The 22101-nt window shown below is 42.3% G+C and overlaps 1 protein-coding gene across 1 annotated transcript in view; it reads right to left on the minus strand.

The window, feature by feature from the left end:
* LANCL2 (LanC like glutathione S-transferase 2) overlaps window positions 1-22101 on the minus strand; it is a 37700-nt gene that overhangs the window by 5715 nt on the left and 9884 nt on the right. Inside the window, exons 2-7 of the mRNA XM_039862849.1 lie at window positions 8405-8522; window positions 4397-4604; window positions 3416-3563; window positions 2197-2343; window positions 437-619; window positions 4-111 (exon numbers count right to left, since the gene is read on the minus strand). Coding sequence (XP_039718783.1) covers window positions 4-111; window positions 437-619; window positions 2197-2343; window positions 3416-3563; window positions 4397-4604; window positions 8405-8522 — 912 coding nt within the window. The remainder of the gene's footprint in view (window positions 1-3; window positions 112-436; window positions 620-2196; window positions 2344-3415; window positions 3564-4396; window positions 4605-8404; window positions 8523-22101) is intronic.

Below are 22101 nucleotides of genomic sequence, written 5' to 3' on the forward strand. Positions count from 1 at the left end.
GTTCCCGGCCGTCCCGTGGCAGACCCCGTAGCCCTTCCGCAGCAGACCTCGCTGCCAAATCACGTCGCTGCACTCCATGGCGTCTTTCAAGTACTTCTCCTCCTTAAACACCTGGGCGACAAAGAACAAGGCGCTGTTGAAACGATGCTTCAGTGTCGAGTGAGCGAGGTACTCCCCGCTCTGGTTGGAAAACCGCAGGACATCAGGAGTCGTGGGGTGGCGCCGGGCTGTGAGAACACCAGCCACACTGCAGCACTGACCGTCTTCATGTGGCCGTCTGTCCCCCTCCGTCCCCCGTCCTCCTCCTAGCGCACGGTTTTCCAAAAGTAACCCTAACACTTAGCTTAAAAAAACCCCAGTGCTCACCCAAACCCAGCTGAAGAGCTGGTGGTGGAGACGGGGCCCGGGAACGTGGCCCGCGACGCCGCGCACTGACCTGATAGGCCTGCATCAGCATGTGGATGACACCCGGGGCCCCGTGACACCAGTGCACCAGGCGGTCTGTTTCGTTGCTCAGTGACGACGGGTAATTCCCAGACCGGAACCTTTTGTGGCGCAGGTAATCGATGCTGGGTTTCACCATTTCTGTCAAGGTGTCGGGGTCCACGTTTGCTGCTGGCTTTAAAGAAACAAATATAAATAAAACATTGAAATAATTTTTCCTTAAGGTTCCTTTTTTAATCTTTGTATTGTGGCTCATCTAATGAAACATCAATTAGCTGGAATACCAAGGTGCATATACAGTTACTTGGTCATTTAAGACGGGGCAGACCTCTTTTTGCTTCTAGTCTTCGATGCTGCAGATGAGGTCACAAGGTGTCTGCTGCAGAATCCGTCTTCCTCAAGGGAGGCCGTCGACCGAATGGCTGAGGCCCACCCACACCACGGAGGGCGGCCTGCTCTACAGAAGTCTACCCACTTCAATCTAAATCTCAGCCAAACACCCTCATAGAAACATCCAGAGTAATGTTTGAGCACATATCCAGCACCATGGCCAACCAAGTTGACACACGAAATGAAGCATCACAGATAGCTAGTTACCTTTCTAATGGGGACTTTCAAATAAGTCCCTTTTTCCTTTTAGATTGAGGTAACACTGGGTAACGACATCACGTAGGTTTCAGGGTTACGACATTGCAACCTGATACCAGTACATAGCACAGTGTGCTCGCCACCCGAAGTCCAGTTTCCATTGTCATCACGTATTTGACCCCCCTTTACCCATTTCACCCTCCCCCCTCTGGTAAGCACCAATCCGGTGTCTGTACCTAGCGTTTTTGTTTTGTTTGCTAGCTTTGTGATTTTAAGCAAATTAACTGTTACAGTTATGGTAGATAAAGGAAGGCTTAATTGGAAAAAGCAGCAGTCTGCCTATAAACCAGGAAGGGCAGCACAGGCCACACGGCTGGAAGCGGGCGAAACAGCATTTGGCGTGGGCTCCCTGCCTGCCTCACAGGAGAGGCAGTCCGTGATGTGGCAGCTGTCAGGGATGGCTGACAGACGACATCGTAACCACTGCGACAAGCCAGTTAAAAGATTTGGAACACAGCTGACAGCAAGGTGGGGTGTCCGGACGTGAAGAATCTGTGCCGGTCCGCTTTCTTATGTTTTTATATTCAAGAACTTATATCTTTATTCTCTCTCTGTACATACTGGCAGTGATAAAGCTTAAAAATGCATGTCCTAAGAAATATGCAAAACTAAGGAATTTACGTAAATAGTTTATACTTCAGAAAATTCAAGTTGAAAAGTATTTCCTGCATCATTAGAGTTCACAGTATTTAAGGTACATCAAGCTCCCCCCGCCAATTTCACACTATGCTGTCTCAGCAGAGAATGAGAAAATCTACTCAGGAACAAAATGGTCAGGTTTCTGTTTTTAATTCAGTGCATGAGCAGACACTATGGGTGCGAAGGTTCTCCCTTATTACATGAGTGACCACTTCCGTCAGCAGAAGGACGTGGACAGAGGCAAAGGGCCGTGGCAGGCACCTCGGCCGGTGCAAACCTGCACACCGAAGGCGCCCCCGGAGCCCACCGCTCAGGGCTCATGCGGTAGAGCCGGAGCACCCACGATTCGGAGCGGAGCCTCGCTTTGTTTCAGCCTGCTTGGTTTGTGCTAAAATAGTTCCATTTTCCTATTTGATTTGTATTTTACGGTACGATCGCCACCTCGGTATTTCGGGGTGTCCTCACCTGCATCAGCATGTAGTAGATCCCGGCCATGCCATGGGCCGCTCCAACATACTGCTTCCGGTGCCACTGGTACAAGAGGGGACAGCGCTCGCTCTTCCTTTCTTCCCTCGACAAAGCCTTGCCCGATTCGATGATGGCAGCGACGACCTACAGACACGGGGCAGCGTAAGTCTAATAACCTAAACGTATCCTGTCTCAGTCTAATCAACACTAACAGCAAGTCTTTAGGTAGACAGACGGACAGCTTAATCTAAAAATCTTTAAACAGTTAGTAGCCAACATTGTTATCTTTATTTTACAAATTAGTAAATACAGGAAGAGAGAAAGCAGGAGACAATCTCAGAGTAGAAAAAGACATTAAGCCAAACCATGAAATCATAAGTTCTTTGCATAAACGGTTTTCTAGAATCTAGAAAAGCTTCCTGTGAAAATATGCTAGATGATGCATGTGCTCCGTAGCTACAATACGTTCCCCCAAAGCCTGGCAGCCGTGCAGGCCGCTGCAGGACGGGCTGGGCCGGGGAGGCTGATGGAATGAGGCCCGCTGTGGCATGCAGGGCCTCAGTCAGACCAGTGGCAGAACCGCCTCTGTGACGACTGTGTGGCAGACACAAACTGTCTCCTCACAGCCTCTCCCTTCACACTGTTGTCAACCGTGCTCCAAGTTCTAGCTAGGCGCCTGGCCTCTGAGCTCCAGACAGCTGGACAGTCACGTGACTTGGTGGTGGCAGTGGGATGTGAGCAGAAGTGAGGTCAGCAACCTCTGCTTCACTGCCTTCGAAAGGAAGCGGCTCATCCCCACTTCCTCACCTGCGCCCTGACTGGGGGAGGGGCAGGGTGTGCGGCTGGCTCTAGTCATGCAGGTAAGGGCGTGGCCCCCAGGACACAGGGGACCCGGAAGGAAGGACCAGGGTCCCTAGCCTTGGCCCCAGCTCTGCCTCTAGTTCAGGCATCTCGTGAAAGAGAAGGAAACATTCTCTTTTTGAAGCTGCCGCTGATTCTAGTGAAGACGGCTGCATTGATACAGGCCTGAGGAGTACACATTTCTAAGAATACATTCCTACAAAGGAAACAAAGGGGCCGCTTGTTAATTTTATGAGATGCCTTAAGCGATCACTCCGACCTGGGAGCGGGGTCCGGCCAGCACTGTAAGAGGGCTAAGGTGACGGTGCCCACACCCCGTGGTACCTCATTAACGGCTGACTGGCACACAGTGTACCTCATTAACGGCCGACTGGCACACGGTGCCCGGGCCGATCTCCGTGTTCAGGTAGAGCAGGGCGTACAGGTAGCCCACCCGGCCGTACAGCAGCTCGTCGGGGAGGTCGGAATCTCCGCAGACGACCGTTCTCTGCAGCTGCAGAAGCCTGCCCGACAAGAACAACTCCGTTTTCTCAATGTCTAACATTCTTTCCTGAAACTGTGAGTAACCCCATTATTTTAGGAATGACCTGTTATTTATAATTTAAAACTGATTTCAAAAATACAAAAAAAAACCCAAAACACAAACAAAAACAAACCCCAAACCCCAGAGAACAAAAATGTCTCCACTTCACTATTTCTCTCTCATATATCAAAATGAATAACAAATCTCGTGTTCAAACTTTTTACTTTATATCTATTCTGAACCACGTGAGAGAAGATGCTCAATTTTGCAACCCACGATTAGAAGCCAGTGATCTAAAATCTAAGTGAAAACGGCACCGAGGTGCAGCCCATGCTTGGGAGTCACCTCGAGTCACCAGACCAGCAGGCGACCCTGGTGTCGGCCTCTGCAGAAGAGACTGTGCCCCGACGGGCACGGAGCACATTTACGCTGACCGTGTGCTAACGACGGGCACAGAGGACATTTATGCTGACCGTGTGCTAATGGAACCCGAAGTGACTCATCGTACTGCCACGGTGGGTCCGAGGCGTGTCAGCCAGCTTTCACGCATCGGGGGCGACTGAACGTGATCACGGTAGCAGAGAACCATGTTCATTCCCCCCGAAACAAAGGCCAACACGAGCCTGGGCAGAAAGGGAGCCTGTGACCCCAGCGGACGCCCAAGGTCACTGTGCAAACGTAGTCGTCCCTTGGAGAGACCCGCTAGTAACAGTACATCAACTGAAACCTGGTTCCCTTTTCGACTGTCTTCCTTCGGCAAGACCTTCCACTGACTGGGAAGCTGGAGAAAATGCGGCCCGTTTTAAGACTCACTTCGTGACGCACTCCTGGGCCTCGCAGTCGCTCTTCAGCCTGTGGTACACCACGGCGCCCACGGCAAGCGGCCCGGCATCTCCGCAGAGGAAGGCCACCTTGCGGCCACTCAGATTCCGGAGCGTCCTCTTCACGTAGTCCAGGGACCGCAGCAGGTGGGCCTGGTCGCACGTGACCCGGTACAGCTGCAGGTACAGAAGAGCTATGCCTGGAACGACCCCCCAGGGAAGAGCATCGTTACTTTCCCTCCACCTTCAGGACACTGCTTAACGATTACGCGAGAGCCTACACAAAACCTGTTTCTGAAGGGCGACATCCAAGTGTTACGTATGGTATGTTCTAAAAAATGGAAAAAAATAATTCAGGGTAAAAAAAGTCCTCACGTTTAAATACACTGTCGTGTCGCCCTGACTGTTCTGACGCAGCCACTCGCTCCCTCCTGGACGCGGGCAGGTGCGCGACTCCCCAGCCCTCCCGCTGCACCCGGACTCGCCTCGAGGCTTTACCCATCCTCTTTTCCATCTTAATCCTTGTATCGGATCCTTTTCTTTTTACTTCTCATATAACCACATCCTCCTAGCTTATGATCCCCAATTAAATGATCACTCTTCTCAAGTTTACAACTTTTTTCCAATTTTTCTATTTCTCACAATTTTCCATTTTCTCTGGTGACCAACCCATCCAAATGACCAAACGGTGATTCAACTCGCCATTGATGGAACAGCCACATGATGCAGAATAGGCAGCAAATGCAGATGGAGTTTATCACTGACCCTACTTTCCTATTTTAGATTAAAGAACAGGTCCAGGTAGTCAAGTGAACTACAGAGGGGTCTTTCTCTGAAAATCTAGAAAGGATGGCCTCTGTGGCTTCTAAAAGAGGCATGCTATTAGTCCTGGGTTTGAGAAGTCAATATGAGAGCTAAGTAAAAAATAAACCTGTATAAACATATACTTAGTAAAGTATATCGTAGGAAAAAGTATTGAAATGATTTGATGGTGAAAACAAAGCATCTGACGTTTGAACTGAGGTTCTCTAATACTGTTCTTTGTCTAATATCCTACTCTCACTGTTACTTTTCATTGTACTTTTTAAATTTCTCTAAATAGGTAGCTTCTTCTTTAATTCTCCTATCCAGGGCATCCTACTTCCCTTTCAAATTAATTCTCAAGACCAATATATATGTTTTTGATAGAATTCACCAGAAAAGCCATTGGGTCCTGGGCTTTTCTTCATTGGATTTTGATTACTGATTCTTACTCATTACTGGTCTGCTCATATCTTCTGTTTCTTCATAATTCAGTCTTGGTAGGTTGGATGTTTCTAGGAATTTATCCACTTCTCCTAGGTTACCCAATTTGTTGGCTTATAATTGCTCACAGTAGTGTCTTATGACCCTTTGTATTTCTGTGGCATTGGCTGGAATGTCCCCTTTCATTTTTTATTGGAATCTTCTCTCATTTTCTCAACTAGTCTTGACATAGGTTTGTCGATTCTGTTCACCGTTTCAAAAAACCGCCTCTTGGTTTCGCTGATCTTTCCCTTTTCTGTTCTGGTTTCTAGTTCATTTGTTTCTGCTCTCATCTTTGTTTTCTCCTTCCTTCCGCTATCTTTGCATCTGGTTTGTTGTTTTTCTAATTCCTCGAGGTGTAAAATTAGGTTGTTTGAGATCTTTCCTTCTCTTAATGTAGTAGTTACTGTGGTGTTCGTCCCTCTTATAACTGCTTTGGCTGCCTCCCCTAGGTTTTGGTATACTGGGTTTGCATTTTCATTTGTTTCAAGATATTTTTTGATTTCCTTTTTTTGCTTTGATCCGTTGGTTATTAAGAAGCGTTTAGTTTAGTCTCTACATATTTGTGAATTTTCCAGTTTTTCTACTATTAATGGTTTCTAGTTTCATACTATAGGGGTCAGAAAAAGATACTTGATATAATTTCTATCTTCTTGAATTTATTGAGACTTGAGTCCTAACATATGATGTGTCCTGGAGAATGTTCTACGTGCACTTGAGAAGGATTTGTATTCTGCTGCTGTTGGATGGAATATTCTATGTTATGTCTGTTAGGTCCACTGGTCTAATGTACAGCTCATTTTCAATGCTTTCCTATTGATAATCTGGATGATCTATTCATTGCTGGAAGAGGGGTAATGAAGTCCCCTATTATTATATTGTTGTTCATTTTTCCTTTCAGATGCTAGTATTTGTTTCATATATTTAGGTATTCTCATGTTGGGTGCATATATCTGTACAATTCTTATATCTTCTTGATGAACGGACATCATTATATAATGACCTCCTTTGTCTCTACTAAAGCGTTTGAAGTTAGTCGATCTGTTCTGACATAAATGTACTTACCCCTGCTCTATTTTGGTTTCCATTAGCATGGAGTATCTCTTCCATCTTTCTTTCAGCCTATGTCCATAAAGCTGACATGAGTCTCTTATAAGCAGCATATAGTTAGGTCTTGCTTTTTTTTTTCATCCATTCAATACTCTGTCTTGATTTGAGAATTTAGTCCATTTAAAGTGCTTACTGACATGCAAGGACTTACCAACGCCATCTTATTAACTTTCTGGCTGTTCTGTAGCCCCTTTCTCTCTTACTGTCTTCCTTGTGATTTGATGATTTTTCTTATTGGTATGCTTTGATTCCTTTTTAAAGATTACTTGTTTATCTATTATAGGTTTTTTGCTTTGTGGTTACTATGAGATTTACATAAAAACATCTTATAACACTCTATTTTACGCTGATAACTTTGATCTCATATAAGAACTCTACGCCCCCCTCCAACATTTTGTTTCCGATGTCACAATTTACATATTTCATATTGTACACCCATTAAACATTGCTGTAGCTATAGTTATTTTTAATACCCGTCCTCTAATCTTTGTAATGGAGTGATTTACACGGCCATATTATATTATGGTACCTGAATCTGACTCCACATGTAACTCTGTTTTCATGTTACTAGTTAGCATCCTTGCCTTGCAGCGTGCGGAACTGGCGTATTTCATAATCGTTCCTTTCCCCTCTCCCTGCTGGAAGCTGAGGGGATTTTTTTCTCCAATATTCACAGCGAGGCCCTGAGAAACTCCTTGAGTCAATCTCACCCAAGTGTGGAAGCTCCCCTGTGACTGGGTCCCCCTGGAGTGCAACCCCCGTACTTGTCTGCGCTGGGCCTGCAGCGATCTGTCAGTCAGAGTCCAGGTTTCTTACCCCCACCGTTCCTGTGGAGGTGTCTCCTTGCGGGTCTCCGCCCCAGTAAACTGAGTTTCTGACTCCCCACCGCTCCTGTTTTTCACGCAGACGCTTGCCCTGTCACTTCACTTCTCTGACGAACCTGAGCTGTTGATTCTTCAGTTTCTTCAGCTTTTTACTTGTTAAGACAGGGTGGTGACTTTTAAACTCCTTACATGACAGGCCCGAAACTGTAAGTCTCTCATTTTTGTTTTTGTTGCCCTTTTGATGGTACTGCTGTGTTTTCCGTGGAGTCAGTTATTTAACTCTTTGTAATTTGCTCTTAATTTCTGAAGTGATTTTTCCCTCTTTTGTCCTTTCCTTCAATTCCTTTTCTTCTGTCAATTCTCACTTCCCATCATCTTCCTGTCTGGCCTCCTCTTCTCCGGGTTCCTGTATTTCTGTTTTGTGACTTACTGCTTACCTGTTTCCACATTAACGCTGAAAGCCCTGTAATCCCTCTCCGCACTGATGGCATTTTCCTGTTGTGTTTTCTTTTTCTATTGGTAACATCTGATTTTCCTCCCCGCCCCCCAATATAATACATACAACTGTTCAATTTCTTCCCTAAATTTGAATCACATGAATTTTTCTGGATCAACTATAAACAGGAAAATTTTATTTCACGAAAAAATTCCAAAGTATCTCATCAAAACTTCATTTAAAGGGTATAAAACATTACCATTTTTAAAGAAAAAAAAATTCAAATCCAACTCTCACATATCATAACCCGAGAATGAAAGACACCGGCCGCGGACTCGCGTCTCACCCGTCCACCCCGTGTAAGCAGAGCGGTCGTGCGGGTCGGCTGTCTTCAGCCCCTCCTCCATCTGCTGCAGAAGGTCTTTGATTTTGGTCTGGATCCGCCTCGTGAAATTAGGAACGATCTGAGAACCAAAGCATGGCATGCGTTGAAATTGCACAGAGACAGGATAATGCCGTACTGAATGCTTTAACTGGCAGTCTAGGTTGTAAGAACGTCACAGACAGAAATTATATCACCTGGCCCATTTCAATGCTTCGTTGGTTGCAGAGAGTACCTCGGTTTTACAAGGTAAGAGTTTAAATGGGATAATGCCCTGTACAGACTGTAAGTCTTAACTACGATCACGAAAAAAGAAGTTAGAGAAACCAAAGGAAAAACAAAACTGGTGGATTTGACTACACAAACATTCGAACTTTTATAAGTTAAAGAACATAAGAAAGATGGTTTAAAAGATAACGACGAGGGGAAAATAGTGGCAAGATAACACGTTATAAAAAGGCCACGACAATACAGAAACACACCTGAAATTATCCATGTACTTCAAAACAAGAAAAAAAACAAATGATAAGTATATGCGAAAATGGTCCATCACTTAGCGACTGATGAAATGCAAGTAAGTACAAGTACCATGGTTTTGCCTATTGGATGAATAAATAATAAAAACAATTAAAAATATTATGTATCACAGTGTTAAGAGCTAAGGAAAGAGGTATTCTTATTCAGCGCTGGTTTTCTCAGAGGAAAGCCAGCAATGTTCTTACATGTAGCTGTTCGGATTTTTCTGCCTTGAAGATTTTTGAAAAATCTAGTTGCTGTATCAATGCTGAAGTGCATTAAAATCCCTGATCATGATTGTCGAATTGTCTATTGTCTATTTCTTCCTTTTGGTCTGTTTTTTTTTTTTTTTTGCTTTTGTGTATTTTGTAGTTCTGTTATTCGTTATAGACAAATGTATAGCTGTTACGTCTTCTTGATGACTGACTCATTATCATCATGCAACACTCCTCTGTGGGACATAGAGCAAATGTTTTTATGTTCCTGCACATTTAGAGCTTTCAGGGCAAATCTTACTGAAATTTGGGGTTCTGGACTGACTGCAAGTAGGAATTAAGTTATAACTATGTAAGTTGTGAGAACTCCAGAGAGGTCTACTAAACCCTGGAGGTGTCAACATTTCAAAGGAGGCTGAGGCCCTGGACCTGAAGACAAATGGGCTTATCTTTTTTATAGAAAGATTCATTTACATTCCAAAGACTCAGAGTAAAACACTTCTAGAGAAACATTCTCAAAAGGGGAAGGGAGACACTCCCAGCCTTCCCTTTTATAAAAAGACCCTATCTTAACTAATTACATTTCCTTATATGGAAACAAGGCCACACCCTGGATTTTCAGTAGCTAAGCTTGTGCTTGTACATACCTTTTGGGAAGACACAATTCAACCTATGACACCCTCATTTTCATGAAACTTCACGTCTACCAAAACAAATGCATACTTTGATATTATCTTAATTACATTTTTAACATATTTTCAGAATTAAAAATGTAGTAATCAGCCATTCATAAAGTATCTATACAGAAGACATTCATTTTATCTTTTGATTTTCCTATAAGCAGCAGCATTCTTTCAACCTTTTAGAATCACAACCCCTCTCTCCCTTTAATGTGCTCTCATTTTTATGTTCAGAACAACACAATTTCTATTTCCCCGTTCCTTTAGCGTATAATCACGGTTTAGCATATATAACCACTGGCATGGGTCCCCCACCCCGATATATTTTAACTGCTAAATTGCATAAGCCCAATTAGTTTTTTATATAAGTCGGTCTGGTATATAGTTGAGGTCAAAATCACATTTACCAGATATAAAGAAAAAATATGTAATTACAGAACCAGTGTTTATCGCCTTTTATGAGGCAGAAAATGAAACTCAACTGCTCGCATCTATTTGTTCTCGTGAAGACTCAAATCGTGATCAGGAGTTTGTTTGACTCATCTTTAGTCACTAAACAGCAGCATGTTTATTCTAAGGATGCTTCTGAGGGAGCAGCTGACAAAAAGTATGAATGATGGATTTTTTTAATATTTGCCAGAGATTTATTTCTATTATAAAAATTTTGGACACTAAGTCACAAATATAAGATATGTGAATATAAAAGAAATCTAGAGAAAAATATTGATATAGGAATTCTAAACCCGAAGGCTTGAATTTTCAAGGGGAAGAAAGAGGCTGACATTTATTGGGGGCCTAGTAAGCACCACCTAACGCAGTTTGCCAGGCAATTTATATATATATTTTTTAATCTAATTCAATCACTAACATCCCTGTGAGTTAGGAACTGTTAGTCAGTTTTTAATCACATATTAAAAAAACAGAGGTTTAAAGAAGTCAGTTGCCGAAGATTCTATATTCAGACCTATGGCTCTCTCAAAATTGCCTTAGTTTTGGCAAACTTATACCTTTCGTGAAACAAAACACGTGAGGAACCAGTGAGGGGAATTGGGACTTAGATCAGTGCAACAATAATAACCTAATTAGTAAACATGAAAACAGTTCAGCTGATGATCATGTCATTTCCACAGTAAAAATTAATAAAGGAAACATTATTCAAAACGGAGCCAGGAAGGGGAGTTCTCATGCACGTACCAGTCACTGCAGCCTGCATAACCAGCAGGATAGGGAAGATTTACTTTAACAAGGGAGGGTATTTTTCGTATTTGAATTTGATCTCCTGCTTTTGAAAACATGATGATCGCTCCTTGCTCCAGCAACGGCATTACCTATGTAATAGCCCGCTGAAATGTGAAAGGGTTAAAGAATAATTAAAACCTGAAACTGGACAAAGGAAGTCCATAACTTAGGCCTAGTTTCTGGAACCCCTAACCACACTCTGTTAATCATGAAACTTGTAACAATGAGCTCATACGTTAACTGCCAATTTTAGCCTGTGTAACCCTGCTTGCTTGCGTGGCATGAAAAATAATCAATTGTATATAAGCTGAAAATTACTATTTGGCCATCGCCCATGGGAACACCGACTGTTGTCCATGGGAACATAGGCGGTCACCCATAGGAACATAACATTCTGACACAAGCTTTCTGCTTCTGTACTTCCCGCTTGCACACCTGGCCAGTGGGTTGACAGGTAGTGAATAGGAGAAAGATGGACCTTTGTGTTTAAGACAGAATGAGGAATGGGATTTGGGGCTTAAAAACCTTGTATCTTGGCATTTCGTGGCTGCTCCTTTGCAAGGACAGCCGCCGGCTAATAAACTGTCTCCTGGTTAAGAGCACTCAAGTTGGGTCTGGTTATTCTGGACACAACATTTGGAGGCCCCAGCGAGATCTTCTCGTTGTGGGAAAATTGATCAGTGCACCGGGGCGTTGGACCATTTGCGGTTGGGGAGGCCTCTAGGGCACTTGCCCTAGCCCGCCGCCTGTGGTTTCTCGCTTTGCGGAGCACGATCCTGGGAGTGCTGAGGCAGTTTCTGGTAGGGGGCCCAGGGACCGTGCGGACGTCGGACGCGACAAGTAAGTCGGCGGTCGACTGAGACTGTGACGACAGTTTTCTCAGTCCTGTTCTGGTTTGTTAGTCTGTGTCTGTCTTGTTTTGTTTTGCTTCGTGTGCTTTATTGTGGAACTATGGGACAATCACAGGGCAAACTAACTCCGTTACAGTGCATGCTTAACAACTTTAAAGATTTTCGTCGTAGGGCAAGGGCCTATGGTGCTTCAGTAACCCCTTTTGATTTGCAGCGCTTTTGTCAATTAGATTGGCCGACCTTCGGAGTAGGATGGCCCTCCGAGGGATCATTTAACATGCAGACTGCATTCCGGGTTCGAGGTGTGATTTATGGAAACCCTGGGCATCCTGACCAAATTCCTTATATTGATGTTTGGATTGATGTAGTTTCTGATGCCCCTAAATACTTACAGAATTGCAGTCGTGCACCCGTTACTGTAATGGCAGCCATACCCCAGGGTTTTAAGAAGCCCCCACCGGTGTTGCAGGGACCTCCCTCAGAGGATGACTGGTATCCGCCACCCTATAATGGAAATGGGGGTAGACGTCCTCCTCCGGAGGGACCGGGACCTCCTGTAACCCGGTCTAGGGGTCGTAGGCCACCTTCCCCTGATTCAACCTCCCTGAAAAGAGCCAGTATCTGTTCAAGCCCCATTGAAGGTGATTCCAGGAGGTGGCGGTGAGCCTACTGTCATCTACTCGCCATTCAGTACTAGTGATTTATATAATTGGAAATTGCAAACGCCATCCTTTTCAGAGAAACCACAAGGACTAACCTCCCTTTTAGAAGTCTATTTTCTTTACCCATCAGCCCACTTGGGATGATTGCCAGCAGCTTTTACAGATTTTATTCACTACTAGAGAAAAGGAAAGAATTTTGCGGGAGGCGGCTAGAGGAGTAACAGACCCAAATGGGCAGCCCACAGCAGACTTAACCAGGTTACAGGCTGTGTTTCCGACTCAACGTCCCCAGTGGGATCCAAATACAGATCAAGGTAAGGAGGCTCTCCTAAGGTATTGCCAGTTTCTGCTACAGGGACTCCGGGCTGCTGCACGTAGACCAATAAATCTGTCCAAGGTAAGTGAAGTAATTCAGACTAAGGACGAGTCACCTGCAGCATTCTTGGAAAGACTATTAGAGTCTTACCGCTTATATACACCTATTGACCCGGAGGACCCCAACAATAGAAGAGCCATTAATTTGGCCTTTGTTAGCCAGTCGGCCCCTGACATTAGAAAGAAGTTACAGAGATTGGAAGGTTTTGAGGGAGAAAATTTATCCAAATTATTAGAAATAGCTCAGAAGGTCTTTAACAATAGGGACGGTGTGCAAAAAGTCATGTTTGTGGGACAACAAGGAAACTGACCTCCTTGGAAAAAAAAAACCCCTAACCATAGAGGGGGACCTAGCAACGAAGAAGGCCAAAATAGAAAACCTACGCTAGGAAGAGACCAATGTGCTATTTGCAAAAAGAAAGGACATTGGAAGAATGAGTGCCCTGAAAAGGAGCAACCAGGAGGTCAGAAGAAAAAAGGCCCCTCATTCTTTTGGAAGATGAATAGGGGCGTCAGGGCTCTTATCTAATGAGCCCCCGAGAGCCCAAGGTAACTTTACAAGTAGGGGGCAAACCTGTGAACTTTTTAGCTGATACTGGTGCAACTTACTCAGTTTTAACAGAAACTGCTGGTCTGTTATCCAAAGAAAAGACTGTAATTCAAGGAGCCACTGGGAAAGGGAAGGCATACCCATGGACACAGGCAAAAATTACTGACTTGGGAAAGGGAACCATCACGCATTCGTTTTTAGTTATGCCTGAATGTCCTTTTCCTTTGCTTGGAAGAGGTTCGCTCCAGAAATTAAAAGCCACTATTTAAGCGACCAGTGACATATCTCTCAAAGAGACTAGATCTGGTGGCTGGAGGAAGGCCTAGTTGCCTGAGAGCACTAGCTGCTACTGCTATATTGACCAAAGACGCTTTAAAATTGACCTTGGGCCAAAATATTGAAATTGTGGCTCCACATACAGTTGAAGCCATGCTGCGCAGCCCTCCTGAAAGATGGATTTCCAATGCCCGGATTACTCAGTACCAGGTACTGTTGCTTAACCCCCCACAGACCCAGTTTTTGAAAACTGCAGCCCTGAACCCTGCCACACTGCTCCCGGATGATGACCCGCAGGCTCCATTGCATCACTGTGTTCAGCACCTTGAACAGGTAACTGGACTACGGCCAGACTTGAAGGATGAGCCGTGGCCTAATCCGGATGCGGTATTATTTACCAATGGAAGCAGTTTTGTATCCGACGGAGTAAGGTATGCCGGGGCAGCCGTAGTAACAGTCAGGGATGTGATATGGGCACAGACCCTAAGCCATGGGACATCGGCACAGAGGGCTGAACTTATAGCTCTAACACAAGCTTTACGGTGGGGAAAGGATAAAACTGTAAACATCTATACTGACAGTAGATATGCCTTTGCAACGGCACATGTACATGGAGCCCTGTACAAGGAAAGAGGACTATTGACATCAGGGGGAAAGAAAATTAAGAACAAGGAGCAGATTTTTGCTCTTTTGGAGGCTATCTGGCTACCTAAGAAAGTGGCTATTATCCATTGCCCCGGCCATCAAAAAGGGGAAGGAGTGGTAGAAAAAGGAAACCGCTTGGCAGATAAAACAGCAAAGGAAGTAGCCAGAAAACCAGTGGGGACTAACGTCATAATTGGTCCCCTTCTTGTGCCCCCCTTGGTACAGGCTCCAGACTATAGCCCCCAAGATATAGAGTTGGGGAAACAACTGCACGGGAAGTTTGAACATGGGTGGCTTTGGATTCCAGATGGAAGGCCGGTCCTCCCTGCTGCGCTTGGTAACACCTTAATTAGCCAGATACATAATACTACCCATCTTGGAGGAACTAAGTTAATTGAACTGCTAAAAAGAGACTATTATATTCCTGGACTAACCTCAAAGGCTCGGGATGTGAGTGCACGATGCCCAATATGTGCACAGGTCAACTCTCGCCCCATCCCAAAGGAAAATATCGGCACTCGATTAAGAGGACAAGCTCCTGGAGAGCATTGGGAAGTGGACTTTACAGAAGTTGCTCCTGGCACTTTTGGATTTAAATATCTTCTGGTATTCATTGACACCTATTCTGGATGGACTGAGGCCTTCCCCACAAAGAAGGAAACTGCACAAGTAGTAGCTAAGAAATTAATTACAGAAATAGTGCCTCGATTTGGCTTGCCCTTATCATTGGGGTCCGACAATGGCCCGGCATTCATTGCCCAAACAAATCAAATGTTAGCTAAGGTATTAGGGATCAATTGGAAATTACATTGTATTTACAGACCTCAGAGTTCAGGACAAGTAGAAAAGATAAATAGAACACTTAAGGAAACTTTAACTAAATTTAAGCTGGAAACTGGGGAGAATTGGGTGAGCCTTCTTCCTTTTGCTTTGTTACGGGCCCGGTGTACTCCATATATTGTGGGAATTTCCCCTTATGAAATAATGTTTGGGAGACATCCCCCTTTACTCCCTAAAATTGGAATTGAAAAGGTTACAATGAGTAATAATACAAGTCTCCTTAAGTCTCTACAGGCCTTGCAACAAACCCAAAATCAAGTCAAGGGCTTAATTAAAGCTGCTAGACCGACTCCGGGGACATCACAGCCTCACCCACATCATCCAGGTGATTGGGTGTGGATAAAGAAGATCCAGCCTGCTAGCCTAGAGCCCCGGTGGGATGGTCCGTTTCCAGTAATCCTGACCACACCAACGGCTGTCAAAGTTGCAGGAAAAAGACATTGGATTCACCATACCTGCCTTAAGACAGCTCAACCTCCCCCGGAGACAGAGAAATGGAAGGCAACACTCACAGAGGATCCACTCAAGATAAGACTCTCGCGGGAATAATTATAATTGGGTTAATTGTTATCAATAATGTTTATAAGTTTGCTAATGACAGTAACTCAAATGCTGCAAAGGATTGTTGGTTTTGTCTGAACCCTGCCCCACCTTATTATGTAGGACTTGGTGTCATTGCTAACCTTGGCACAGATCAAACTGCTATTAGGAATGTAACATCTCCGAATGTTACTATTTGCCCTTGGGGAACCAAAAACCCATCTGTAACTTGGGAAATTTACAAGGAAAGGGAACTTGTGTGTATACTAACACTTATAGAGTTGATAAATCTAGGTATAAGGAAAATCGTAAATCATCTATTTTAGTAAATAACACCTCTTCTACTTATTTAGCGGCCCCTAGTAGCACTTGGTTTGCTTGTAATACTGGTTTAACTCCCTGTATTAATCTTAACTATTGGAAAAATAATACTGGATTTTGTGTGCTGGTTCATGTTATACCTCAGGTGTATATGATGAGCGGACAAGAAGGAAGACAAGCAATAGATTTGTAGGGAGGATATAACTATCCTCGGCGTAAGCGAGCAGTTCCACTGCTTGTGCCGCTCCTAGTTGGCCTAGGAGTGGCAGGATCAGCTGCAATTGGGACTGCTGCTTTGGTTACAGGGAACCAAGGTATAGCCTGGCTCACAAAGCAGATTAATGACGATTTAAGCACTCTAGAGAAATCAATTAATCATCTTGAAACATCTCTTAATTCTTCAGCTGAAGTAGTACTGCAGAATAGAAGAGGTTTAGACCTCTTATTTCTTAAGCAAGGAGGTTTGTGTGTAGCACTAGGAGAAACTTGCTGCTTTTATGTTAATCATTCTGGAATTATTAGGGATAGTTTAGCATTAATTAGACAAAGAGTAAAAGACAGAAATGAGAAGTTAAAACAAGGAAGCAACTGGTATGAATCTTAGTTTAATGGAAACTCTTGGTTAACCACGTTATTGTCGGCTATAGCAGGACCATTGATAATTCTGCTGTTATTACTGACCTTTGGGCCATGCTTGATCAAATGGGTTAAGAGTTTAATCCAATCCAATATAACTGGGGCAAAGATTTTAATTTTAGGAGCGTCAGCCCCGACCCATTGGCCAGAAATCCCGACTTCTGACTCGAAGATTGAGTCATTCTAAAGAAAACCAGTGGGGAATGTAATAGCCCGCTGAAATGTGAAAGGGTTAAAGAATAATTAAAACCTGAAACTGGACAAAAGAAGTCTATAACTTAGGCCTAGTTTCTGGAACCCCTAACCACACTCTGTTAATCATGAAACTTGTAACAATGAGCTCATACACTAACTGCCAATTTTAGCCTGTGTAACCCTGCTTGCTTGCGTGGCATGAAAAATAATCAATTGTATATAAGCTGAAAATTACTGTTTGGCCATCGCCCATGGGAACATGGGCGGTCACCCATAGGAACATAACATTCTGACACAAGCTTTCTGCTTCTGTACTTCCCGCTTGCACACCTGGCCAGTGGGTTGACAGGTAGAGAATAGGAGAAAGATCGACCTTTGTGTTTAAGACAGAATGAGGAATGGGATTTGGGGCTTAAAAACCTTGTATCTTGGTATTTCGTGGCTGCTCCTTTGCAAGGACAGCCGCCGGCTAATAAACTGTCTCCTGGTTAAGAGCACTCAAGTTGGGTCTGGTTATTCTGGACACAACAAAAACAAAAACTAATAAAGTGATTCTTTTGTCTTTGAATAAGCTTAGATAGTGACTTTACTTCAGTCTAGATAACAGAAGAAAACTTAATCACATTTAAATTAAATTCAAAGATCTAAAAATAATTGAAATTTGGTGAATGCTTTTCTGCTTAGAGTGCTGTAAAACTCTCGTAATTAGATTAATGCGTTTAATTCCCCTGGAGTGTTGCAGTGACTATGAATTGGCGGCAATCATAATGTACATCACTTCTAAACAAAGTAAATGCTCTTTAAAGTCCTTTCGATGACCTCCCGAGTAGAGTTTTCAAATTCTCATAAATTCTCAAACACGTTTTTAACTCCTAGGGACTTGAACATGAATTATAATATAAAGATAGAATTTGATTAATAATGTATGCCCATGGATAATTAAAAAGAACTCTTTATGGAAAAAATACTTTAGGTATGAAAAATCGTCTCAGATAATGTTCAGAGGGCCGGAATGTGCCTGATATGTTATCTCAAACCTCTTTTCTCTTAAGCCTTCTCACCGCAATGCTTTGTTTTTAAAGACCTCTAGGGAAAGATTTCAACATCACACAGTTTAACCATCCTTTTGGTCACAGAACTAAACCTGTATATTATTGATTATACTGAACATTCTTTATTATATGTTTCTTAAAGTCAAGCCTATTATGTTCTTATAATTTTTCTTATTATTATTTGTATGAATTCTTTCTTTACACATGAATAATTTCAAGTCCCTTTTCCCTCCTGGAAAACGCAGCCTTTATTTGTTATGATATAGGAAATTGTTGAGAATTAAAATAATGTTTGGATTGAAAAGATATTTGTCATAAGATTTTAAAATTGGAAGGATCCTATCTACCATGACATCTATGGTATCGCCTAATTGAAATTTCATTTGATTAGTGGCAGAGCTGGGACTATACTGACTCTCAGGCTGATGTTTTGTGCCTTCTATAATAATTTCTCCATTGCATATACCTCTTTATGTACATAGAATGAATGGAAAGGCTGAGTTGGGATCTAAGCAAGTATGATTAATATCAATAACTAAAAGGTACTGTGGACAAATTGCTTAGAGGGTATACACGAAATAAAAGCAAATTTTTTTTTGTAATTATACATTCATTTGTGATTATTTTATTTCTATCTGTCTGACCCACTAAACTTTAAGCTCCAAGACAGTAATAATTACATTTTAAATTATATTTCGAGAGCAGGCATATGGTTGCCATTTCTTAAAGAGATAGTTAATTTGGCAACTTATAATTTCTCTAATATTGTAATAACAGTTCCATAATTTCCAAGCTCTGAAATTTGTGAATTTTATGAAACTTTTTTTAAATAAAGTCATCCTTAAAAGTAATTGTTGAGCTTTATATTTCTGAATTGCATCAGAAGAGCCACGTTTTAGCACTCTCTATTGTTCTAAAGGGTTTTTTTACTGCAATACTTGTTAATTGAATCACTTTAAAGTAGACAAGTGGATTGATGAGACATCTTACAGATTGGCAGTGAATATCGATGAAACTGTCTATTGATGTCTTTCATTGATGGCTCATTGAATCTGCAGCTGTCTAATTCTGGAGTTTAAGAGATAACTGAAGATATCACTACAAATAAGTTATAGGGTTTTTTTTTGTTATTTATCTTTATTTATTTTAAATCATAGAATAATACATTAACATATTCTTATACAAAAGTTAAATAAAATAGGAGTTACAGAGAAAAAAATAAAATTCTTCTTTAATAATTTTATTAGTGTTATAGCAGCCTGGGCTGCTGTAACAACAAACATAGACTGGGTGGCTTAAATAACAGAAATTTATTTTCTCACAGTTCTGAAGGTTAGAAGTCTGAGATAGGGTGATGGCATGGCCAGGTTCTGATAAGAGCTTTCTCCCTGGCTTGTAGATAGTTGCCTTCTCACTGTGTGCTCACATGGTAGATAGAGAGAGCAAGGTCTCTGCTGTCTCTTCTTGAAAGGGCACTAATCTCACGAAGAGGGCACCACAGTCACGACCTCATCAAAACCCAAGCACTTCCTACAGGCCCCATCTCCAAATACTATCACATCAGAGGTTAGAGCTCCAACATATGAATTTAGGAGGGATACAATTCAGCCCGGAGCAATAATGTTGATAAGCATCTGTGTAGTGTTTGCTAATTTATATGTATATTATGTGTCAAGATCTATCCTAAGCAATACTTGCACACATATACACATTTTACAGCTGAGGAAACTGAGGGATCTAAAGAAAACACACCACTCACAAGTGGCAGAGCCAGGGCTTGAAGTAGGAGGTTTGACCACAAAGTCTATGCCTTAAACATTACTCTACAAGATTCTCTAAGTTCTTACTCTTTTCGTATAACCCTCCTCACAGGTAACACTGTGAAGAAGTGGTAGGAATTCTTCTGAGGCTATTTATAGACCATTTTTGGCTCTTTTTTTTTTTTTGGTCATAAAGTCCATCAGGAAAGTAATGTAGCAGCATGTGGCATACAGAACAGGACATGCTAAGCCTTCTGGGCTGCTTTCTTCCCTGCGTCCACCCACCTGCTTAAGTCCATGCCCACCAGTCCTTCAAATTTCAACCTAGCAGCACTTCATCATGGAAGCTTTCCCAATTTCCCACCCCTTTTATTCTAGAGGAAGAAAATGAAATCTAGAGAGGTAAACTGATTTTCAAGAGGCTGCCTAGCCATTTGGTATCAGAGCTAGGACTAGAATTCATGCCTCTTGATTTAGCTGAGAGCTCTCAGGGGAGAAATTCGTAAGAGTACTACAGTCTTGTAATTTGGCTAGTTTTGGAGAGGTACACTTTAGATGTTGAATCTATAAACTGATTCTTTTAAAAAGCAGCAGTAAAATAATAGAGCCCATTCTAGTTCTCAGCACAAGGCACAAAATAAATTTTTGAAATTACTTCTGTGAAGGACAAGGTCATTTAAAATGATTTTGATTATAAGTACATGAAGGTATAGAGGCATTATTACTATACTGTTAGAGAAGCAGAGAGGGTCAAATTCTCATAATAATTTAAATGAACTATATAAGTGATTATATATTAGTTGCCTATTGTTACTAGCACATTATCACAAACTCAGCAACTTAAAATAACACATTTATTATTTCACAATTGTAAAAGTCAGAAATCCAGGAGGCTCAGCTGGTTCCTTTGCTATAGATGCTATAAGTCTGAAGTCAATGTTTTGGCCAGCCTAGGATCTTACCTGGAGACTCCAAGGGAGGATCTGCTTCCATGTTCATTCAGGTTCTTGGCAGAATTCAGTTGCATGTAGGTATTACACCGAGTTCCTCATTTCCTGTTGATTGTTGGCTACTTCTATAGGCGTCCTGCATTCCTTGGCTTGTGGCCTTCCTTATCCATCTTTAAAATCAGTAATAGTTGGTCCAGGCTTTCTCTTTGACTTCTCCTTTTGCCTTATATTTTCTGCCGCATCTCTCTGATTAACTAATTTTCCTCTTTCTTTTAAGCACCTTGCTTAATAATATATTGGGCCCAGCTGGATAATCCAGGATAATATTGCTATTGTAATGTACATAATCATATTGACAAAGCGATTATATCTTCCATTTTGCCATATGAAGTAACACTGTTCTGGGAATTAGGATGTGGAAATCTTTGGAAATTCATTATTCTGCTTGCCACAGTCCATCTTCTAGTCTTGAAGGATTCATGTCCATCCCACATGACAAAATACATTCGTCTCATTCCAAAATCCCCAAAGATTTCATCCCGTTAAACCATCAATTTAAGATAAAAATCTCATCAAAATTTCATCACCTCTAAAGTCCTAGACCTAATCACCTCATTTATCTAAATCAGGTATGAGTGAAACTCTGGGTGTAATTCCTCTTGAAACATAGCCCTCTACTTTTTTATACCTGTGAAACTAAAGAAACAAGTTTTCTGCTCCAAACATATGATGATGTGACAGGCATTGGATAATAGTTATAGACATTCTGGTTCAGAAGAGAGAAAATGGAAAGATGAAAGGAGTTGCTGGTGGCAAATAATTTTGAAATCTGGCCATCAAACTCCATTAGATTTCCAAAGTTTTGGGGAAAAATATCTTGTGTGGGTCTCGGCTATACCCTCTGGGCTATTGGTTCCTTCCTTGAAGTCATGTTTCCTTTTTTATGAAAAGTAGCATGTGTTCGCAACCGAGTAGTTTTATCAGCCTGTTTCCTGCAAGTAGAATTGTGGGGGTCTGACATCCTCTTTTCATTTTGTTCTTTTTCTCTCTGCCTCTTACAGTCCTAGCTGGAAGTGTTTTCGCTGTCATAATATTCTCAATAACTTAGTGAGTCTCTCGTGCATGTCATGGGGGTTCACCTCGTACACAGATCTTTCCTAGATAAGCTTATCTCTATTTATGGCTTCTGCTGATATGACTGAAAGTATTTATGAATCATTCCTTTAGTCTCCTCAAATAGCCCTTTGTGCAACTGAATATTCTGACCGTTTGAACTATCTAAGGTATTAGCAAAAGTTTTTACAGACACTTGGCCTTCTTCTCTATAACATGTCTTCCTGACAAGAGTGTCTTTTTGA

Source organism: Pteropus medius, unplaced genomic scaffold (genome assembly GCF_902729225.1).
Source record: "Pteropus medius unplaced genomic scaffold, Ma_sr-lr_union100, whole genome shotgun sequence".
Lineage (NCBI taxonomy): Eukaryota > Metazoa > Chordata > Mammalia > Chiroptera > Pteropodidae > Pteropus > Pteropus medius.